General features: G+C 42.4%; 1 protein-coding gene across 1 annotated transcript; it reads right to left on the minus strand.

Annotated features, from left to right (window-relative positions):
- Positions 1–9,582: 9,582 nt before the first annotated feature.
- ZFPL1 (zinc finger protein like 1) lies at positions 9,583–24,461 on the minus strand. Its single transcript, XM_075838728.1, has 8 exons — positions 24,214–24,461; positions 22,192–22,307; positions 21,961–22,072; positions 19,937–20,130; positions 19,705–19,780; positions 17,791–17,961; positions 16,784–16,907; positions 9,583–10,703 (listed from the first exon to the last, which is right to left on the minus strand). Exons 2-8 carry the CDS (start codon positions 22,291–22,293, stop codon positions 10,517–10,519), a joined length of 966 nt encoding a protein of 321 aa, XP_075694843.1. The 5' UTR covers positions 22,294–22,307; positions 24,214–24,461; the 3' UTR covers positions 9,583–10,516.
- Between the last annotated feature and the right edge of the window lie 23 nt (positions 24,462–24,484).

The following is a 24,484-nucleotide window of genomic DNA, read 5'->3' on the forward strand; positions in this document are numbered from 1 at the left end:
AAATAAATAATTTATAGATGTGTGGCCGGTGTCGCCCTGATAAATGGTGCCCAATCTTATCCGCTTTTGGACACTCTGCACAATTTCTGTAGCTATATTCTGAGCGCCAGAACGTTTTTTTATTTTTTCTCCACCGGAGCCGTGCGAGGGCTTATTTGTTACGTTACAATCTGTAGTTTTCATTGGTACCATTTTAGGGTACATGTGATTTTTTTGATCACTTTTTATTCAATTTTTTTGTCAAGCAAAGTGACAAAAAAAAAAACATACATTTTGACAATGTTTTTTGTCCTTTTTTTTACAGTAATCACTGTGCGCTATAAATGACATTTTACTTTATTTTGCAGGTTGGTACGATTACGGCGATACCATATGTATATAGTTTTTTTATGTTTTGTGGCGTTTGCCCAATAAAATCACTTTTCTATAAAATTAATTTTTTTTTGTGTCACAATATTCTGAGAGCCATAATTTTTTTATTGTTCAGTCAAAAAAGCTGAGTAAGGGCTTGTTTTTTGCGGGACAGGTTGTAGTTTTAGTTGGTATTATTTTGGGGTACATGCAAATTTTTGATCACTTTTTATTCTATATTTTGGGAGGGGTGATGATCAAAAAATAGTGATACAAGTATTGTTTTTTAATTATTTTTTGCGGTGTTCACCATGCGGGAAAAATAATATTATAGTTTTATAGTTGTGGTCGTTACGAACGCGGTGATACCAAATATGTATACTTTTTTTACAGTTTTATTTGTTTTCCTATAATAAAAGACTTATTGTGAGCATCACAGGAAAGACAGCGGGAGCTCAGGGAGTTAAATGTATGGCTTAAATCTTGGTGTAGAAGAGAAGGCTTTGGGTTCCTAGAGCACTGGGCTGACTTTTCATTGGGGTACAAACTGTATTCTGCAGATGATTTGCACCTAAATGGAAGGGGGTCCGCTGTGCTGGGGGAGAGAATTCTAGCTGGGGTGGTGGAGTATTTAATCTAGGGCTGAGGAGGGAGGTCAATGTAGAAAATAAAGGGGTAGTTAGGTTAGAGAGGGGTCAGACTATATTGGTGGGGGGAGAAACAGACGGTGGGGAGAGGACTAGGCAACAAGATAAGGAGATCCTTGAGTTACAAAACAGCAGTGAAAATAAAAATGCACAAATAATGTCAAATAATCACATTTCTGATACTGAAGGTGAAACATTTAAAGGCAAGTTAAAGTGTATGTTCACAAATGCCAGAAGTCTAGCAAGCAAAATGAGCGATCTGGAGGCCTTGGTACTGGAAGAAAATATAGATATACACTACTGTTCAAAAGTTTAGGGTCATCCAGACAATTTTGTGTTTTCCATGAAAACTCACACTTATATTTATCAAATGAGTTGCAAAATGACTAGAAAATATAGTCAAGACATTGACAAGGTTAGAAATAATGATTTTTATTTGAAATAATAATTTTCTCCTTCAAACTTTGCTTTCGTCAAAGAATGCTCCATTTGCAGCAATTACAGCATTGCAGACCTTTGACATTCTAGCTGTTAATTTGCTGAGGTAATCGGGAGAAATTTCACCCCATGCTTCCAGAAGCCCCTCCCACAAGTTGGATTGGCTTGATGGGCACTTCTTGCGTACCATACGTTAAAGATGCTCCCACAACAGCTCTATGGAGTTGAGATATGGTGACTGCGCTGGCCACTCCATTACAGATAGAATACCAGCTGCCTGCTTCTTCCCTAAATAGTTCTTGCATAATTTGGAGGTGTGCTTTGGGTCATTGTCCTGTTGTAGGATGAAATTGGCACAATCAAGCGCTGTCCACAGGGTATGGAATGGCGTTGCAAAATGGAGTGATAGCCTTCCTTATTCAAAATCCCTTTTACCTTGTACAAATCTCCCTCTTTACCAGCACCAAAGCAACCCCAGACCATCACATTACCTCCACCATGCTTTACAGATGGCATCAGGCACTCTTTCAGCATCTTTTCAGTTGTTCTGCGTCTCACAAATGTTCTTCTGTGTGATCCAAACACCCCAAATTTCGATTCGTCTGTCCATAATACTTTTTTCCAATCTTCCTCTGTCCAATGTCTGTGTGCTTTTGCCCATATTAATCTTTTCCTTTTATTAGCAAGTCTCAGATATGGCTTTTTCTTTGCCACTCTGCCCTGAAGGCCAGCATCCCGGAGTCGCCTCTTCACTGTAGACGTTGACACTGGCGTTTTGCGGGTACTATTTAATGAAGCTGCCAGTTGAGGACCTGTGAGGCGTCTATTTCTCAAACTATAGACTCTAATGTACTTGTCTTGTTGATCAGTTGTGCAGCGGGGCCTCTCACTTCTCTTTCTACTCTGGTTAGAGCCTGTTTGGGCTGTCCTCTGAAGGGAGTAGTACACACCGTTGTAGGAAATCTTCAGTTTCTTGGCAATTTCTCGCATGGAATAGCCTTAATTTCTAAGAACAAGAATAGACTGTTGAGTTTCACATGAAAGCTCTCTTTTTCTAGCCATTTTGAGAGTTTAATCGAACCCACAAATGTAATGCTCCAGATTCTCAACTAGCTCAAAGGTCAGTTTTATAGCTCCTCTAAACAGCATAACTGTTTACAGTGGTGCAAACATAATTGCACAAGGGTTTTCAAATCATCCATTAGCCTTCTAACACAGTTAGCAAACACAATGTACCATTAGAACACTGGAGTGATGGTTGCTGGAAATGGGCCTCTATACACCTATGTAGATATTGCATTAAAAACCAGACGTTTGCAGCTAGAATAGTCATTTATCACATTAACAATGTATAGAGTGTATTTCTGATTAATTTAATGTTATCTTCATTGAAAAAAACTGTGCTTTTCTTTAAAAAATAAGGAAATTTCTAAGTGACCCTAAACTTTTGAATGGTAGTGTAGTTGGTATTGCTGAAACATGGCTAGAATGTTCACATGACTGGGCTGTAAATCTACAGGGTTTTACACTGTTTCGGAAAGACAGAGCGAATAGGAAAGGGGGTGGTGTATGTCTGTATGTGAGAAGCGATATGAAGGTGAGTGTGAAAGAGACAATAGTGGGTGAAGATTGTGAGGAGGTTGAAACCTTGTGGGTGGAATTACAAAGGGAGGTAAACACTGAAAAAATTACTTTTGGTGTAATCTACAGACCCCCCAATATAACTGAGGAGATGGAAGTTCAGCTATATAAACAGATGGAGCGGGCTGCACAGGGGGGTACTGTAGTAATAATGGGAGATTTTAATTACCGGGATATTAATTGGTTTCATGGTTCGGCTTCAACTGAAAAGGGGAGACATGTCCTCAACCTGTTGCAGGAAAATTTTATGGGCCAGTTTGTGGAAGACCTGACTAGAGGTGACGATCTGTTGGATCTGGTGATTTCTAAGGCTGAGTTCACACGACCTATTTTCAGGCGTAAACGAGGCATATTATGCCTCGATTTACACCTGAAAATACGGCTCCAATACGTTGGCAATCATCTGCCCATTAATTTGAATGGGTTTGCCGACGTACTGTGGCGACAACCTGCCATTTTACGCGTCGCTGTCAAAAGACGACGCGTAAAATTACTGCCTCGTCAAAGAAGTGCAGGACACTTCTTTGGACGTAATTTGAGCCGTTTTTCATTGAATCCAATGAAGAACAGCTCCAAATTACGGCCGTCAATGACGCCTCGCAAAATGCGAGTAGGAGCAATTACGTCTGAAATTACGGAGCTGTTTTCTCCTGAAACATATTGGTCGTTATCGTGTGCACATACCCTAATAATGCAAAGCTTGTTGGGAATGTCAATGTTCGTGAAAACCTCGGTAACAGTGATCACAATATAGTTACATTTTACCTATACTGTAAAAAACAAACACAGGCTGGGAGGGCAGAAACACTTAATTTTAAGAAAGCCAATTTCCCCAGGATGAGGGCTGCAATTCAAGATATAGACTGGGAAGAACTAATGTTAAATAATGGGACAAATGATAAATGGGAGATTTTCAAATCTACTTTCGGTAATTATAGTGCAAAATTTACTCCTATAGGTAACAAGTATAAATGACTAAAATTAAATCCCACATGGCTTACACCTTCTGTGAAAGGGGCAATACATGACAAAAAAAGGGCATTTGAAAAATACAAATCAGCTGTAGCCTTTGTAAAATCTAAAGAGGTTAATAAAATCTGTAAAAAGATAATAAAATCAGCAAAAATACAAAATGAAAGGCAGGTGGCCAAGGATAGTAAAACAAATCCCCCAAAAATTCTTCAAGTATATAAATGCAAAAAAGCCAAAGTTTGAACATGTAGGACCCCTAGATAGTGGTAATGGGGAGTTGGTCACACTGGATCAAGAGAAGGCAGAGTTACTAAATGGGTTCTTTAGCTCTGTATATACAACAGAAGAAAGAGCAGCTGATGTAGCCGGTGCCAGTGCTGTTAATATATCAGTTGATATACTGAATTGGATGAATGTAGATATGGTCCAAGCTAAATTAAATAAAATAAATGTGCACAAGGCCCCGGGACCCAGATGGATTACACCCTAGAGTTCTGTCCCCCTCTTCATAATATTTAGAGATTCTCTAGAGACTGGTATAGTGCCAAGGGACAGGCGCAGGGATAATGTGGGGCCTATTTTCAAAAAGGGCTCTAGGTCTTCCCCAGGTAATTATAGACCAGTAAGCTTAACATCCATTGTGCGGAAAATGTTTGAGGGGCTATTGAGGGACTATATACAGAATTATGTGACAATAAATAGTATTATAAGTGACAGCCAGCACGGTTTTACTAAGGACAGAAGTTGTCAAACCAACCTGATTTGTTTTTATGAAGAGGTGAGCAGAAGCCTAGACAGAGGGGCCGCTGTGGATATAGTATTTTTGGACTTTGCAAAGGCATTTGACAGTGTCCCTCATAGACATCTAATGGGTAAATTAAGGACTATAGGTTTAGAAAGTATCGTTTGTAATTGGATTGAGAATTGGCTCAAAGACCGTATCCAGAGAGTTGTGGTCAATGATTCCTACTCTGAATGGTCCCCGGTTATAAGTGGTGTACCCCAGGGTTCCTTGCTGGGACCAATATTATTCAACTTATTTATTAATGATATAGAGGATGGGATTAATAGCACTATTTCTATTTTTGCAGATGACACCAAGCTATGTAGTATTGTTCAGACTATGGAAGATGCAAGCTGATTTGAATACACTAAGTGTTTGGGCATCCAGTTGGCAAATTAAGTTTGATGTACATAAATGTAAAGTTATCCACCTGGGTACGAACAACCTGCATGAATCATATGTCCTCGGGGGAGCTACACTGGTGGAGTCACTTGTTGAGAAGGATCTGGGTGTACTTGTAGATCATAAACTAAACAACAGCATGCAATGTCAATCAGCTGCTTCAAAGGCCAGCAAGATATTGTCGTGTATTAAAAGAGGGATGGACTCACAGGACAGGGATATAATATTACCACATTACAAAGCATTAGTGAGGCCTCATCTAGAATATGCAGTTCAGTTCTGGGCTCCAGTTTATAGAAAGGATGCCCTGGAGTTGGAAAAAATACAAAGAAGAGCAACGAGGCTAATAAGGGGCATGGAGAATCTAAGTTATGAGGAAAGATTAAAATAATTAAACCTATTTAGCCTTGAAAAAAGACGACTAACTATGTAACTATGTAAATTATAGGAAAAAAATAATTTTTGGGTTTTTGTAACTTAGAACTTGTTTTTACACTTTTATAAAACAGTTTTATTACTTTTTTTTTTTTACTTGAAGACCTGCAGCACTGCTGGCTTCTATAATACATTACACTACCTAGGTAGTGTATTGTATTATCATCTGTCAGTGTGACGTTGACAGTCACACTGACAGGAAGCCTATGAGGAAGCCTCATAGGCTTCCATGAATGGCAGACCGGAGGCCGTTGTATGGCCTCCGGTTTTTCCACGCAACCGACGGCAGCACCCGCAATCGGTCCTCGGGAAAGTTTGTTGTAGCAACAAACTTTCCAGTTTGTTGATACAACAAACTTTCCCTGCGATCACATGATCGGGACCTGAACCAATTAGGTCCCGATCATGTCTCTGGGACCAGAGGCAGGGGTTAACAGCGCGATCCGGGTGTCAGCACTACTCTGAGACACCCGGATCGCACTTTTAACACACACTGTGAATTCACGTCGGCGCTGCACAGAGCCCAGCAAGCGCCAACGTGAATTTACTGTGGGCGGTCAGGAAGCAGTTAATAACGGAGATCATATTCTCTATAGCCGAACCAGTCGGTTCGGCTGTCAGGGAACAGGTTGCTGGGGAGCCGCGGACACTGACACAGCCGGCGTCCGAGCGCTTTTCACAGCGCTATGCCGGCTGGAACAGAGATCTGTATATACACGTCCTGGCAGCACGGGGTATGTGCGAAAAGGACGTGTATCTACAGATTGTCGGCATGAAAGGGTTAAAGTATCATATGGCAGCACACGAAGGGCCTACTGCTCCAATGCACAGAACTGCAGGGACTCCGTGTGAATGAGTCAGACAAAACATATACCACAAACACATTTACACAAACTATTTTATTCCTGTTTTATTAAATCAAACAAATAAATAATACAATTGTGTTTAATTATGATACAAAGCCAGCAAACTGTGATAAAAAGGCCATAATTGCTATTTTGTAAGTTTTACAATACTATAAAATGGGATGAAGCAGCTGTGTAACATATGCCCCTCCGAATGTAAAGGAATCATCTGGCAGCATGTCCCATAACCTTGTCCCACCACCGCTTAATAGAAACAAATTACTCAAATCAAGATTTAGAGATGAAAATGTTACGGTCTGTGCAGAGTATTTGACTTTAGTTACACAATCACAACTTTATAAAAATGGACATTATTATGGTTTAATAAGTTGGTTGGTTTCTCTCATTTAGTACCATTTATAAAACCGGGTCTGATGAGAAATGGTTCTGGGGGTAAACAGTAGTATTTCTATAGGAACATGAGGATATAACCACTAGACATACATACTGCCTTATAAGCTTTATAAATCAACCTCTACAGGCCTCCCCAAAGCTTGACGTTAACCTCCACTTTTTGCCAAAATGTAGAATATAAAAATAAAGGCATTTTGAATATACAATTTTTTGCCAAATTCCTTTAAATGAACAGTCCTGGCAGAAGATTCACTGGGTTATTCCTAGTGCAAGGCGAGAGTGGTGCAAGACAGTGATTGAAAGAACACCAAAGAGGGAACTCTGTGTCATGAGCTACCCCCTGGGGCCTTGTACTAGGCATAAAACAGAATAAGGCTATGTTCACACTGAGTATTTTGCAGAGTTTTTTGACGCGGAAACCGCGTCGCAAAACTCTGCAAAAACGGCCCTAAAATGCCTCCCATTGATTTCAATGGGAGGCGTCGGCGTCTTTTTCCCGCGAGCAGTAAAACTGCCTCGCGGGAAAAAGAAGCGACATGCCCTATCTTCGGGCGTTTACGCCTCTGACCTCCCATTGACTTCAATGGGAGGCAGAGAAAGCGTATTTCGCGGTGTTTTATGCCCGCGGCGCTCAATGGCCGCGGGCGAAAAACGGCGCGAAAATCGGCGTGCAGGGAGAGGAAAATCTGCCTCAAACTTCCAAACGGAATTTTGAGGCAGATATTCCTCCTGCAAAATACTCCGTGTGAACATAGCCTTAGTTTTGCCTGGAGAGTCCAGCTATTTTTGGTCCCATTAGGCTAAGGGTCTGACAGCAGAAACTTCTGCAATCACTTGTTGAATCTAGCGGTCAGACTATGTTCCTGCTTATGTCACACCAAATACCCACTCGATCGGTGTACCTCTATATCATTAAAGAGGTATTTCCATCTCAGACGTTTATGGCACAAATATCTGACGGGTGTGGGTCCCAAGCCTGCTCAGCTGTTTCCGTAACTCCCTTAGAAGTGAATTGAGAGAGCCCCGGCCACCTCTCCATTCATCCTCCACCTGGATACAGAGAGAGGTGAACCCCCGATCTCCCAGAGGTGAGACCTGTACCGAACAGTGATTTATGTCACATCCAGAGAATATACCAAAAACGTCTATGATGGGAATAACCCTTTAATGTTAATTTTTAAATGGAATGTTATTAGTTTCAAAATGTATCATTAGAAAACAGTGCAGTTGATGTGGAGGTGAACATGACACATTATACTTTTACAATTCTTGCTGCCATATCTTCTTTTCATTCTCATCACAACACAACCTTAGGCCCCATGCACATGACTGTAAAATCATTCGTAATTGCGGACCATAATTACGGGCCCATTCATTTCTATGGCCGACGCACACCTTCCCGTTTATTTATGGGAAGGTGTTAGTGACATAAATAGCTTCCAAAAAAAAATAGGACATGTCCTATTTTTTCTATTTTACGGACCATGCTCCATAATGGGAGCACGGCCCGCAAACGCGTCCGGCGGTGCCCGTAATTACAAACCGTGGTTATGGGCACGGTCATGTGCATGGGGACCTTATACTGGTCTGAATACAAATTACAATATTGGTAGAAGCCATGAGGGACCAACTGGCAGCAAGACACCATCTGTTCACCATTGAACACCATTTAAAGTTACTATCAGGTTTCCAAAATCTTAGTTTTGCTCAGACCCCTGGTTAGCCCTCCCTTCCCACCCACCTATCCATCCATGCTGTTTTTTCCCAGCGAGTTCCCTCCTGCACTTGGCCTGACACCTCATCCGGCAACTGCAAACCAGTGCCATCTGACATGCTGCATGCGCTCTGTAATATGCAATTTGAAATAGTAACATTATTTTACATTTCACTTCACATTTCTATTTGAAACTACTTACCTTGAATCCAATTAACCCTGTTTTCCTCCTCTGGGGTCATGTAAGGAAATATCGAGCATTTCTGATGATCAGAATCACTTGATATGGATCAACAATTGACCAATCTATTCAGGTAAGGACCCAGCGAAGGATCAATAACGGGAAGAGGTCATATGTTCCCGATCATTGCTGTGTAAACAGGGCACATTCATCGGCTGATTGTATGGTCTATGCAGCACAAAACATTATTGTTCTCGGCAGCACATCTCGAGGTGTAAACAGGGAGACGTGCTGCCGACATGATGGAAATGCCTGGCGACGAGCGAACGTAGTAACGATCGCTCGTCCTCATATATTTTTGATTATAGCTTCTTGTGAAAGGAGCAAATGAGCGCTGATCAACGAGATCTCATTGATCGGCACTTGTTTTTACAGTCCATATTGGCCTGTGTAAATGGACCCTTACTGACCAAGACTATTCTCTGGCTATCCTATTGCCACGGACAATTTGTTAAATCTGGTCAGTAAATGGCCGGAAACCTGGTTAGTAGAAGGGTTACTTCACACGACCCTGTTCGGTCCGTGATATATGGTCCGCATGTCAGCCGCATTTCCCAGACCGAACACACTGCAGGGAGCCGGGCTCCTAGCATCACAGTTATGTATGACGCTAGGAGTCCCTGCCTCCCCGCGTAACTACTGTCCCGTGTTGAAAACATGATTACAGTATGGGACAGTTGTCCGGCAGCGAGGCAGGGACTCCTAGCATCGTACAGAACTATGATGCTAGGAGCCTGGCTCCCTGCAGTGTGTTCGGTCCGGGAAATACTGCCGACATGCGGACCGTATATCACGGACAGAACGTGGTCATGTGAATTATGCCTAAGGCTACAAAAAAAAATAAATGATGAGAGAATGTGCAGGGAGCATTATGTAAAGGACACACTGGCAGCAGAGGGTAAATGACTAAGTATCAGATTGTACCAAAGCCAATACTTCTGTTTAATTCTGGAAATGTAAATGAAGTCAAATGACCAGCATAAAACATATCACAGCACGCTTGGAAACCAACAATATATCTATAAACGGTCATAAATGTGTATTTTATTGGTGATTCTTTATTATGGTGTAGTGTCCGTTAGTCGCTGTTCTTATCCGGTACAACTTGCAACATTGACTTTTGGTTCCTTTCATAAAATGAACCAAAGACATGAGAAAGTATTACAAGTTATTCACTCAGAAACATCCAGTCATACTTGTAGTTTATCTTATAAATTCTCTTGGCAAGTATCGACATCCGATATCTCCGCTAGACACAGGAAATCATTATTATTAAATTATACCAAGGAGCAAAGAATAGGTCACACACAACACCTCTATGACGTTGGACATGGTAGATTGTGTGTTGTTTGTGCCACCGGTAAAGGCACAAAGGGATCCCATAGCTCACGTAGCAGCGAGTGCATCCATAGGTCTCTTCTCCGGGCAGGACACAGTATAGCCATTACAGCAGAAACACCGTAAGGGCACAGTGTACATTATATTGGAGACTTGAGGTCATGCCATTAGGCAATGGAGACCACCAATGCGCTTCTCCGCCTGGTACTCTGGGATTTCTTAGGCCTTATAACAAATTTGCTGTGGGGGCAACGTTCATTCCTTTCTTCTTCTCCTGGAATGCTGCAGCATTTTCTACTTCTGCCCAATTCGAATATGAGGGTTGAACAGCGGATCAAGGTTTGGGTCATTGTCAGCTGATGCTCTGCCCCATTTTGACATGAGTAGAATGAGAGTTAGAAACCCCAATACACCAATAACTAGAATAACCAGGTAGCGTTGCTTGGTGGAAACAGGCCGTGACTTTGAACCAGTGCGATTGCTGCATGAAATAAAACACGTAGTTATCTCTCAGGTGAATAAGACATCTCTGGATTGCAAAGACGAAAAAAAAGCAAAAACGGACGTAGGAAGATGCCACTTTCCCCTTGTAAAATATAGTACAAAGTTTCATATATTCACATGTACTGCTAGTTTATGAAAATTATCGCGCGCACACGCACGCACCCCGATTTCTTTGATTTTTGCTCATTTGTTCATTTTAAAACAAGATAAAGACAACACGAGTAAACACAAAGCGCAGATTTTAAGTGATCATTCTGTTCATTGAGGATAAAGATTTATTGGTATGATGTTCTTATGCTGAAATGCTGTACATGTCTTCCAAAAAGTTCCTACCTTTAACTCATCAGTCCACAGAATATCACCCCAAAAGTCTTGGGAGTCATCTAGATGTTTTTAGGTCAAATGTAAGATGAGCCTGTGTGTTCTTTTTAGTCAGCAGTGGTTTGTGCCTTGTAACTCTCCCACGGATGCCATATTTTCCCAGTTTCTTTCTTAGGCCTCACTCACACGAGCGTGGCGTTTTTGCGCACGCAAAAATGCGGCGTTTTGCGTGCGCAAAAACCACTTAACAGCTCCGTGTGGCGGCAGCATATGATGCGCGGCTGCGTGCTTTTCGCGCAGCCGCCATCATTATGACACTCCATTTGGATGATTGTAAAGAGAAAAGCACGTGGTGCTTTTCTGTTTTCATTCATCCTTTTGACTGCTGTTGCGCGAATCACGCTGTTCGCACGGAAGTGCTTCCGTGCGACATGCGTGGTTTTCACGCACCCATTGACTTCAATGGGTGCGTGATTCACGCAAAACGCCCACAGAACGGACATGTCGTGACTTTTTTTCAGCGGACTCAAGCGGAGTAAAAATCACGGACATGTCTGCACGGCCCCATAGACTAATAGAGGTCCGTTGCACGGACGTTTTTCCCGTTCGTCTGAATAAAGCCTTATTGTGGAATCTTATAAAAATGACCTCAACGGACTAAAGTTAGGTGCGCAGATCTTTAGATGTTCACCTGGGTTAGTTTGTGGCCTCCTGGAGTTATCGATGTGCGCTTAGTGACATTTTGGTAAGCCGGTCACTCCTGGGAAGGTTCACCACTGTTCATAGTTTTTTGCATTTGTGAATAATGGCTCTCACTTTGGAGTCCCAGTACCTTAACCCCTTCCCGACCACCCCACGTAGATTAATGGGCTGCAGCACTGGTCCTTGTGCCTGCAGCTCGTTAATCTACGTGTGCTCCTAACAGAGCACACAGGCGGTCCCCGCAGCCCGGCTTCTCCCAGTACAGGCTGCTACTAGCAGCCTTAGTACTGGGGGAACACATCAGGTCGGATCACAGCGGTGATCTGAACCGATTAACCCCTTAAATGCAGCAGTCAATAGGGACCCCCGCATTTAGGTTTTTATAGCAACATTGGCACCCCGTGATTGCGGGGGAGGGGGGGGGGGTGATTGCTATGGAAGGCATTTAGGTCCTGCCAGAGGCAGGACCTAATATGCCTCCTGTCCGTGTGAAAGTATTGCAGGGTATTATAATAACGATCCAACAATTGGATCTTCAAGTCCATAGTAGGGACTGGAAAAAAAAAAAGTTTAAAAAAAATGTACAAACGTAAAATGTCAAAATCGCCCTTTTTCCCTTATAAAGTCCTTTATTATTATAAAAAAATTAAATAAACTATGCATAATTTGTATCGCCGCATCCGTAATGGCCTGAACTATAAAAATATAATGTAATTTATCCGGCACATTGACCGCCATAAAAATAAATAAACTATACCGGAATCGCTATTTTTAGTCACTTCAGCTCCCAAATAATTGCATAAATAGGGATAAAAATGTCGCATGTACCCAAAAATTATACTAATAAAAACTACAGTTTGTTCCACAAAAAAACAAGCCCTCACACAGCTTTCCTGATAGAAAAATAAAAAAGTTGTGGCTCTTAGAATATGGCAACACAAAAACGAAACAATTTTTTTAAAACCGTGATTTTATCGTGAAACATAAAAAACCTATAGACATATGGTATCGCCGTAATCGCATCAACCCACAGAATAAATTAAATTTGTAATTTATAGCGCACAGTGAACGCCGTAAAAAAATAAAAAAAAAATTTAAGTTTTGACTGCCTAATTACACTAAATTCAGCAAAAGACCTATGGGATCAAAATGCTCACTGTACTCCTAGAGTAATTATTTTTTAGGGCTGTAGTTTCCCAAATGGGGTCACTTCTGGGAGGTGTCCACTGTTTTGGTCCCTCAGGGGCTTTGCAAATGCTACATGACACCTGAAAACCAATCGAGTAAAAAGCCAAATAGCGCTCCTTCCCTTCTGAGCCCCACTGTGTGTCCAAACAGCCGTTTATTACCACATATGTGGTATTGCCGTAATCAAGAGAAATCGCTTTACAAATCTTGGGGTGATTTTCTTCTTTATTCCTTGTAAAAATTGATAATTTCTACGTTTTAATCGGAAAAAAAATTGATTTTCATTTTTACGGACGAATTCCACTAAATTCAGCAAAAAACCTGTGGGGTTAAAATGCTCACTATACCCCTTGATGAATTCCTTGAGTGCTGTAGTTTGCTAAATGGTGTCTTTTTGGGGGTGTTTCCACTGTTTTGGCACCACAAGACCTCTTAAAACACCTGACATGGAGCCTAAAATATATTCTAATAAAATGGAGGCCCCAAAATCCACTAGGTGCTCCTTTGCTTCTGAGGCTGGTGCTTCAGTCTATTACCACACACGGGCCACATGCGGGATATTTCTAAAAACTGCAGAATCTGGGCAATAAATATTGAGATGCCTTTCTCGGGTAAAACCTTCTGTGTTACAGAAAAAAATGGATTAAAATGGATTTTCCGACAAAAAAAAAAAAAAAAGAAATTTGTAAATTTCCCCTCTACTTTGCTTTAATTCCTGTGAAACACATCAAGGGTTAAGAAACTTTCTAAATGCTGTATTGAATTCTTTGAGGGGTGCAGTTTTTAAAATTAGGTGACTTATGGGGGTTTCTAATATATAAGGCCCTCAAAGCCACTTCAGAACTGAACTGGTACCTATAAAAAAAGGTTTTGGAAATTTTCTTGAAATTGCTGCTAAAGTTCTAAGCCTTGTAACGTCCTAGGAAAATAAAAGGATGTTCAAAAAACGATGCCAATCTAAAGTAGACATATGGGGGATGTTAATTAGTAACTATTGTGTGTGCCATTACTATCGGTCTTACAAGCAGATACATTAGAAATATGCTAATTTTTGCACATTTTCTCTAAAGTTTGGCGATTTGCACAAACAAATACTGAATTTATTGATCAAGTTTTTCCACTAACAAAGTACAATATGTCACGAGAAAACAATCTGAGAATCACTTGGATAGGTAAAAGCATTCCCAAGTTATTACCACATAAAGTGACACATGTCAGATTTGAAAAAATTGGCTGCGTCCGCAAGGCCAAAACAGGCTCAGTCCTGAAGGGGTTAACAATGGCTTTGTAACCCTTTCCAGACTAGTAAATTTTAAGGACTTTGTTTTGCATCTGTATTTGAATCTCTTTAGAACATGGCACTACTTTCTGAAAACTTCGAGCCGGCTTCACGTTGCAGACAGGCTCAATTTAAGAGATGTTTAGATTCAACAGGTCTGGCAGTAATCATGCCTCGGTGTGGCTAGTGAAATTGAAGCCAATTGTCTATTGCATTTGGTTAACTAAATGATTTAGTAGCGAAGGGGGCAATTACTATTTTACATGGGGCCAGGTAGGTCTGACCGGCATTTTTCCTTCAATAAATGAAATCATCATTTAAAAACTGCATTTTGTGTTTACTTGGGTTATCATTGTCGAATATTAAAAATAGTTTGATCTGAAACATTCAAGTGTGAAAAATAATACAAAACTTTCTTAGAGCACTATACATATAAACACACATAAATACTCACATACATATGTACATAACGACTCTGCGCCGCCTAAGAACACACACGTGGCTCTACTATACAAAATACCTTACACCTGAAGTCACAACATATACCCTCCTGTACGGCGGTCCAACTGTCCCTTATGATGGCAAGAACTTCAGAGCGGCCGGAGTGTGTGGTAACCACAGGTGTAGAGTCCTCTGTGTGGCAGAGCTCCTTGTGGGAGCTTCTTTGGGCATTGCAGAGCCGTGGTTGGACACGGGGGTGAGGCATAAAGGCCACATGAATGTATCCAAGAGGTACTGTGAAGGTTGGGCGGCCAGTTAAGTCACTGTAGCTTTCCGATGGAGGCTGTGACAGACACGCTACAATGGCATCTGTCACCCATAGGCTATAATGGCATCCATTTAATGGATACGTCATGCACAGCTCATGAGAGTACACGACGAATCCGTTAAACAGATACCATTATAGCCCGTGAGCGGTGGATGCCACGGTTAGGCATCCGTCACAGCCTTCGTTTCCAGGAATATGCCGGGAGATTTTACCAGCATATACGTCATATGGAGTACAAAAAAGAAGTGTGAACTTAGCCTTAAAGGGTTATTCCCAAGTAAAGGCTTAGGCCTCGTGCACGGGCGTGATTTCCGGGTCGGCCGGAGGCGGACCGTCAGCCGCGGGCCGCCCGCAAATCGCGGGACATGCACATGGCCGCCGTCATGGTTTACAATGAGCCCGGACCGCAGAAGATGTCCGTAATAGGACATGCCCGTTCTTTCTGCGGTGCGGGTTCCCGGGCCATGCACCAACCGTAAAAACTACGGTCGTGTGCATGGCCCCATAGAAAAGAATGGGGCCGCAATTCTCCCGTGGATTTTCGGGGGAATTGCGGCCGCAAAAACACGTTCGTGTGCATGGGGCCTTATTCTTTCTTTTTACATGAATATTAAACCTACTGCAAATTATTAGTTTGATGATGTAAATACTTTTTTTTTTTTATTCATTTTCTAACTATCTTTTTTTCTTTTAGGCCTTCCAACGCAGCTACGGTTTGTTATATTTTCTAAATGGGGGCGTAAGATGCTTGATGTTAATCAAGCGGCTCTTCTTCATTAGTGCGCGCTCCCGACGCTGCTAGCTACTGTAGTACTAGCAGTATCGGGAGTAAGGGCATGTTCACACGGCTTATTTTCGGACGTTCCCCCCGTAAAATCGGAAGCAGAACGCCTCCAAACATCTGCCCAATGATTTCAATGGTAAAAACGGCGTTATGTTCCGACGGACCGTTTTTTTACATGTCACTTCTTGAGCCGTTTTAGGAGCTGTTTGACATTGACTCTATAGAAAAACAGCTCCAAAAACAGCTGTAAAAAAACGCAGCGAAAAACGCGACTTTGAATAAAAAACGTCTGAAAATCAGGAGTGGTTTTCCCTTGAAAACAGCTCCGTATTTTCAGGCACTTTTTGTTTCGCGTGTGCACATACCCTAAAGGTGGCAGATCGTCTCAACCAGGCATGGTAAGCGTGGTTGAGACAACCCCCCCCCCGTTTTCCCAGCAATCTTTATTTGTCCCCCCTCTAGTTTCAGTGTACAGTTGCCGCACATCGTAGCTCTCTCTCGTCAGGTGAGTTAGTGACCATCCGGGACTGAACGTGCCTGCCCCGTTAGGCTCATTCACAATGACACGGCCAGCCATTCCTGGAGAGGAAATCATAGCGCAAGCGCGGCCACCGCTAAAGGAAATTTGAGGCAGCTTTTGATCTGCTTGAACGCCGTTTGCCGCGTTTTTCACCCGCGGCCATTGAGTGGACAAAAACGCCGCAAAATGCGCTTTCTCTGCCTCCCATTGATGTCAATGGGAGGTCAGAGACGTAAACGCCCGAAGATAGGGCATGTTTCAAGAATAGCTACAAGCACATACCATGGGGTGTAATCACCCATATGGTCACATTACAGTGAATGGATATTTTGCAAAAATCATAGCAAAAACCGCGGCATGGCCACACTGAGTGAATACACACTTATGATTAGAAATGAACGCATTCCATTTTTTTTTACTTCTTTATGTAACATTTATTTAAACTAATTAAAGTTTGCGGTGGTAGCAGATATCACGTAAATCATAGAGCTTACCGAAGTATTCGTGCCAACCAGCTTAGAGTGGGTCTCCTCCTGTATTTGTCATCGTCAAAGTCGATTACGCTGTCTTGTGAGGCAGCGACGTCTCGAGTGTCATAAATCTTTCTAGGAGTAGAGGCTGCGGAAGGAACAAATCAATATCCTGTCCCTTTCTCTATTCATTTCCCACCATAACTGCCCGTCAATCTCACCGTACAATATTATCCCACGCTCTGTACATTATTTTCCACAGTCTATTTATATTCTGTGAGAATCGGTTACGTTCTTCTAAAAACACACCTGAGGTAAAAACAATTAAAGCAGTTGTCCGTTTTCAGCAAATGAATGCTATTTTTGCATAATTAAAAGATATACCATTTTCCCATATACTTTCTGTATTAATTCCTCCTGGATTTCAAGATCTCTGCTTGTTGTTATTCAGTAGGAACATTCAATGTCTTGTAACGAGCCGTGCACCTGTGCGTCCATCACATGACCATGGGCAGAATTTTATCCACTGGAAGTAAACAATGAATGATCCTACTGAATAACAACAAGCAGAGATCTTGAAAAACTTGAGGTACCAATACAGAAAATATATTGGAAAGTTGTAGAACTTTTAATTTCTTCCAAAAAAAAACATTAATTTGCTGAATTGGGACAACCCCTTTAACTCCTGCTGTTAGTACTAGCGTTCTGTCTATTCTCATCATTCTACATAGCAATCTAGTACTGCCAGTCCAGGCGTACCGGACAGATATACATCGTACTATGCAACATCAACCACCCACTACAAGATCCACTTTTCATATTAGGCTATCGCTCATGGCAACAAGACGTTACAGTGAAACATTTTGCGATGCAACTTCAATTATTCCCTAGGATTAAAAAAAAAAGTCACAAGCAATCTGGGTCTTATTACGTGCACGTTTTATCTTTATCCCGATAGGGAAAATTTGGAGTCACAGTCCAACCGCATTCTTCTGTCCCTATCAATATTCCGTTATTTTCACTAATCTCACCTGCATTGATATTAACACTGTCGGCTCCTACGTCTCCAATCATCAGTGTGTGGTCTTTTGACATGCTGCCCGATGAGCCATGCTGAGCTGTGGAGGTGGCTACAGAACTGTAGAGATACCCGGATTGCTGTGGCATTTCCGAGGTGTCCGACATGTGATCGGATGAAGAGGCTGAAGAGGAAGCAAATAAAAGAGTCAAACACGAACGGATAATATATATATACACACACACACACACACACACACACACACACTACCGTTCAAAAGTTTGGGGTCACCCAGACAATTTTGTGTTTTCCATGAAAACTCACACTTATATTTATCAAATGAGTTGCAAAATGCCTAGAAAATATAGTCAAGACATTGACAAGGTTAGAAATAATGATTTTTATTTGAAATAATAATTGTCTCCTTCAAACTTTGCTTTCGTCAAAGAATGCTCCATTTGCAGCAATTACAGCACTGCAGACCTTTGGCATTCTAGCTGTTAATTTGCTGAGGTAATCGGGAGAAATGTCACCCCATGCTTCCAGAAGCCCCTCCCACAAGTTGGATTGGCTTGATGGGCACTTCTTGCGTACCATACGGTCAAGCTGCTCCCACAACAGTTCTATGGGTTTGAGATCTGGTGACTGCGCTGGCCACTCCATTACAGATAGAATACCAGCTGCCTACTTCTTCCCTAAATAGTTCTTGCATAATTTGGAGGTGTGCTTTGGGTCATTGTCCTGTTGTAGGATGAAATTGGCTCCAATCAAGCGCTGTCCACAGGGTATGGCGTTGCAAAATGGAGTGATAGCCTTCCTTATTCAAAATCCCTTTTACCTTGTACAAATCTCCCACTTTACCAGCACCAAAGCAACCCCAGACCATCACATTACCTCCACCATGCTTGACAGATGGCGTCAGGCACTCTTCCAGCATCTTTTCAGTTGTTCTGCGTCTCACAAATGTTCTTCTGTGTGATCCAAACACCTCAAACTTCGATTCGTCTGTCCATAACACTTATTTCCAATCTTCCTCTGTCCAATGTCTTTGTGCTTTTGCCCATATTAATATTTTCCTTTTATTAGCCAGTCTCAGATATGGCTTTCTCTTTGCCACTCTGCCCTGAAGGCCAGCATCCCGGAGTCGCCTCTTCACTGTAGACGTTGACACTGGCGTTTTGCGGGTACTATTTAATGAAGCTGCCAGTTGAGGACCTGTGAGGCGTCTATTTCTCAAACTAGAGACTCTATTGTACTTGTCTTGTTGCTCAGTTGTGCAGCGGGGCTTCATACTTCTCTTTCTACTCTGGTTAGAGCCTGTTTGTGCTGTCCTCTGAAGGGAGTAGTACACACGTTGTAGGAAATCTTCAGTTTCTTGGCAATTTCTCGCATGGAATAGCCTTCATTTCTAAGAACAAGAATAGACTGTCGAGTTTCACATGAAAGCTCTCTTTTTCTAGCCATTTTGAGAGTTTAATCGAACCCACAAATGTAATGCTCCAGATTCTCAACTAGCTCAAAGGAAGGTCAGTTTTATAGCTCCTCTAAACAGCAAAACTGTTTACAGCGGCGCTAACATAATTGCACAAGGGTTTTCAAGTGTTTTCTAATCATCCATTAGCCTTCTAACACAGTTAGCAAACACAATGTACCATTAGAACACTGGAGTGATGGTTGCTGGAAATGGGCCTCTATACACCTATGTAGATATTGCATTAAAAACCAGACGTTTGCAGCTAGAATAGTCATTTAGCACATTAACAATGTATAGAGTGTATTTCTGATTTAATGTTATCTTCATTGAAAAAATAAGGAAATTTCTAGGTGACCCTAAACTTTTGAACGGTAGTATATATATATATATATATATATATATATATATATATATATATATATATAAAACAACGATATGTGATAAAACACTCACAAGTGACAACTGACCAGTCCCGGTAATCTGTGACATCGTGTTCGGCAACCTCTTCTACAGCCGCAGTCTCATCAATCTAACAAAAGAAAAAAGGTCTATATTATATAGGGATGTATTCAGACTGCATACTAAGGAAAGACACGCAGAAATAATGTGGAAACTCCGACACGATGCAGTGAATTATTAAAGCAAGCGTCGTCAGAGTGATCATGTATCCTTAGTCTTGACTCACCAAAGGGAGGCCCAGTCCAGCCCTTGCCCAGTTAACCGTTGAGAGCTTCTCCCGCAGGGTGGAGGCCACTGGGCTGACAAGATTGCTAGGGGGAAAGATGGGACCTTGACAGCTTGGACATTGGTACCCGGCAGGTGCGGTGTTTGGTGGTAACTGTGAGGCCAAGTCATTCAAACAGGACCAGTGGAATAAATCTGAGGCAACATAGTAAAATGAAAGTCATTTCTAAACATTATAAAGGGTTTCTCTGCGTTCTATGAGGTTGATGTAATTTAGCTGGATTTTTTCTAATATGTTATGGTTGAAAATTCTTTGGAACCTTGGATGCAATATTGTGGTTTGCTTGCTCATAAAAAACCCAGTATAGTCGATGGTGTACGCTGGGGTCTGAAGTCACCGCTGTATAGGGGTGCACGTGTAAACACAACATGATTGTGATGATGAATATTTATCATAGACAACAGTCGGCAGATCCGGTTGTTTTTAGCAAGATCTGGCAATCACCTAATATGTATTGGCATCCATAGAACAACCAACATTTGGTCTTCAGGAAAAAAAAAAAAAAAAAAAAGAGCGTCAGCCATGGGAATAAGAGCGCTAACTGCCGACTGAAGATCTTTTATTCCATAGTAATGGTAGGTCTACGGTAGGGCTGGGCGATTAATCAAATTACTTAATCGTCACTTCCTTGTCCGCCCCGTTCTGACCCTGCTTTCCCACGAAACTGCTGTTCTGTACTGAACAAAATGATACAGTACGGAACAGCAGTTCCGCGGGGAAGCAGGGACTCCTCGTATATAGCGATACCACCCTGCTGTAGATAACACCTCCCTTGCAGATCGCACCAACACCACCCCCCCTTGCCGATCGCATCACACCCCCCCTTGAAGATCACACCACAGTAGCTTCCACTAAGAGCTGAATCCCTGGCCAAAGTGTCGGCAACCTCTGGCCAGGGATTGAGCTATTGGTGGCAGCTACAGTGGCGATATCTACAAGGAACAAGGGGGGTGCGATCTACAAGGGAGTGGGGGTTGTGCTGCGATCTACATGGGGGCGGGGCTGAGACCTACATGTGGGGTTGCTATCTACAAGGGAGGAGGGGTGCTGCGATCTGCAAGGGGGCGGGGCTGAGACCTACATGTGGGGTTGCTATCTACAAGGGAGATGGGGTGCTGCGATCTACATGGGGGGTGGGGGTGCTATCTGCAAGGGTGTGTGGCACTATATTAGGGGAATGGTACTATGTGGGCACTGTCACTATATGTGGGCACTGTGGCACTGACTATATGGGCACTGTGGCACTATGTCACTATATGAGGGCACTATGTACAGGGAAATTGCGGCACTATCTACATGGGCACTGCTGTTTTCAGGGGATTAATACAAAAACCCTGACAAATGAAATCCATCCTTTTTTTTTATTTTTTTAACGGACATGAAAAACGGACAGACGGACTGGAAATGGATGAGAATTTGGAGACACTGATGCAAAATGCACATGAAAAACTGACATTTGATGAGTTTTTAATGGCCATTTTTTTTTACGGTCGTGTGACTGTAACCTAAATGTCTACGATGCCAGGAGTCCCGTTCACATGTACCGTGATCGGGCTGGGAAATCTGGCGGACACACTGACCATTTTTCATAGTCCAATCACGGTCGTGTGAATCCGGCCTTAATGTCATTTATTAAAACCCCACGGTGGGGCCAGTACTGCACAGGGTCCTGCTCACACTTCAGACACTATAATGTCATCTCGCCCCAAAGTGCCAGCTTGGCGCTAGCAGAAAAAAAAATTATAAATTTGAGATTCAAATCGAAAATCGTCCAAATTGTTGGAAAAAACAAACAAAAAAACAAACAGATTTTATTTTTGGGCAAAATTTACCAGCCCTAGTCTACGGCCAGCTTTAGTGCTGGTTTACATACCCCTCATCCAAGAACTCTTCTTGGAGTTGACAATTTCTATAGTTTATGGGTTGCATTATTATTTAAAACAGAAGGATCCAAAATGTCATACCGTAACACACAAGGCGAGCGGTCTCTTTAGAAGACAGTAGAGTGCTACACAGGCAGCAGTTCGGATTGTAATCGCTGTCCTGAAGCCACTGTAGGTATGACTGAACAATGCACTGGAATGGACAACACAAATAGAGGTCAGGTACGGACGGCGATAATCACGGAATTTGTACAATATCAACATGATCGTAGGAATCCTTATAACCCCGGCGTGACCCCGGACAAGCCTCACCTTTGGATGATTGGCCACCAGACAATGTTCACAAACATTTACACGATGTTCGAAGCAGAACAGATTTGTCACTTTTCTCTTGGGACATTTGCAGAGACCCATGATGGCAGCGACACCTGTCGGAGATCGAGCACACCGAAAATTAGGAACGCATCGAAAGGTTTGTTAAAGCGGTTGTCCACTTTTTGTTAGACAATAAGATGATTACATGTTGTCCTATTCCGGTGTCCCTCGGTGATCAGCTTTAATTTGTGGAGAAACTGGGCACCAAGTATCCAATTCCCCTGCAGCGCCACCACAGGGGAAATTAAGTATTACACAGTTCCCATTACATGGACAGGACTGCATTTAACCACCACTTACATCTGGTTTGGGCATGGGGGGGAGGTTTGGGGGGGGCGGGTATGGGGGCTGTATAGCATGAGGTCTGGTTTAGCTCTTTAAAGCGAAGTTAGAAAAATTGCTGTTGAATTTCGGAGATGGTTAGACTACTCCAGGAGCCATATTGATTTTATTTTTTAGTAGCCAGACAATAACAACTTCCATAGACAGCGATAAAAATGGTCTTTCTTTCTGATTTTCAGGCTTAGATTTTCCTATTATCTGGTTGATCTGTCTATTATGGTCACTCGGGGGGGTTAGGGCTCATTCAGACGAGCGTAAAACTCATCTGTGTGCGGTGCGTGAAAATCACTCACAGCACACGGACCCATTGATTTCAATGGGGCCGTTCACACATGCAGGAGTTTTCTCCCTAAATGATAGGCCTGTCTCCAGGGTGACAATAGAAATGATTCAGCAATGCCTGGACACACCTATAGGTGGTGCAGGTGACGCAGGAGCGCCTAGGTAATAGAAGGATGCTTCACATTAGAGAATACTTCCAGGGGAGTGTGTTTTCCGCTGTTATGGGGACACTGTGGCTGTATCACATTAATAGCCCTGTGTGTAAAATATAGAAATAGTAAAAATAAAAAAAAAGTGTCAGGTAGCCCATATTAACCAATCAGATTCCAGCTGTCATTTTCTTCTTTTCAGAGCTGGTACAAAAATGAAAACTGTGATCTGATTGGTTGTTGTAAGCCTAAAGGCCTCTGGAAACCATGGTGTGGGCAACGCTACTGTGCAAGCAATACCGGCCTAATTCAAGGTTGTTAGGAAACTTGTACTCTTATACTCAGACAGAAAATTATCTAATGGGTGTGAGCGATAATGGTGGGGTGAGTATTTCAGGGTGGAGCTTATGTGTTAAAAATAACTTCAGCTTGTGGTCTGTGTGACGTCACTTTCCGACCGAAGTTAATTTCTTAAATCGTTTGGCTTATGATGACAACCCTTGTCTATATAGGGCATATGGACATCATTGAGGGGGGTGCACCGCTTGGGATCCCTCTTTTTAGACTGGAGTGGAAATTTCCGTTCTGGCAGTCTACCTGGCCATAAATAACAAGGCCGCCCATTCATTTTATTTATGGGGGCGCCATATAATACAGCATTTGTCCTGCAGCGGTCAGATAAAACTTCCCCATGGGATAGCAGCGGATTGCTGGGGGTCCAGGAGCCAGACGCACGGTGATCATCTGATCGCCAGGGTGGCCGGGGTTGTCTTGGTGGGACATCCCATATAAAAGTTTTATGGTTAGCGGGTGTTCTACCTTTTGATGGAGGTTTTCCTAGACTTCCTTGACAGTTTTTTCTCCCTGCACGGATGGCATATCGTTCAGATAACAATGGGGTCTGACCACCAGCCACTCTTTTACCTTTCTCCCAAATAAACACCACTCCTGATCCAGTGCGGTGTCTGACGACACGACTCACCGCAATCAACCACGGAGAACACATCTAATCCATATACCATCAATGTCTACAATATGAACAACCCATTAAGAAATCCCACTGAAGAACACTAGTTAGCCTCTCCCAAGCCTGAAATGGCTGATAACAGGGTACAACAGATAGATTATATACCTGGTGTCCCTTTAATTACCCGATCACACACATATACAGTATTAATACACATACCTTACACTGCCAGGGTCACTCACGCCCCACTTCCGTGTTGTCCTCGTTCCCTTCCTTCTCCTTACTCTATGTTATACCTTATGTTTTATCCTCTCCCCATTCCACCCTTCACACATTTACTCTCGCCCTTTACACCCACTGTTTTTTGTTTTATTCTTTTTTTTCTCCTAAGTCTGACTTCTATATGCCACGTCTCTTCCGGGTGACAGTGACAGCCTCAGTCTCAGGGCGCAGCATTCTTATCGTCACTTCCGCCACATGCAATATGGCG

Source organism: Rhinoderma darwinii, chromosome 9 (genome assembly GCF_050947455.1).
Source record: "Rhinoderma darwinii isolate aRhiDar2 chromosome 9, aRhiDar2.hap1, whole genome shotgun sequence".
NCBI lineage: Eukaryota > Metazoa > Chordata > Amphibia > Anura > Rhinodermatidae > Rhinoderma > Rhinoderma darwinii.

Coding starts and splice junctions, on each gene's coding strand:
- ZFPL1 (XM_075838728.1), bottom strand. CDS start 22,293: ATGGGTCTCTGCAAATGTCCCAAGAGAAAAGTGACAAATCTGTTCTGC. Junction 20,131..21,960: donor CGCTCGCCTTGTGTGTTACG/GTATGACATTTT, acceptor ATGTTGCCTCAG/ATTTATTCCACTGGTCCTGT. Junction 16,908..17,790: donor CAGTGTTAATATCAATGCAG/GTGAGATTAGTG, acceptor TTCCTTCCGCAG/CCTCTACTCCTAGAAAGATT.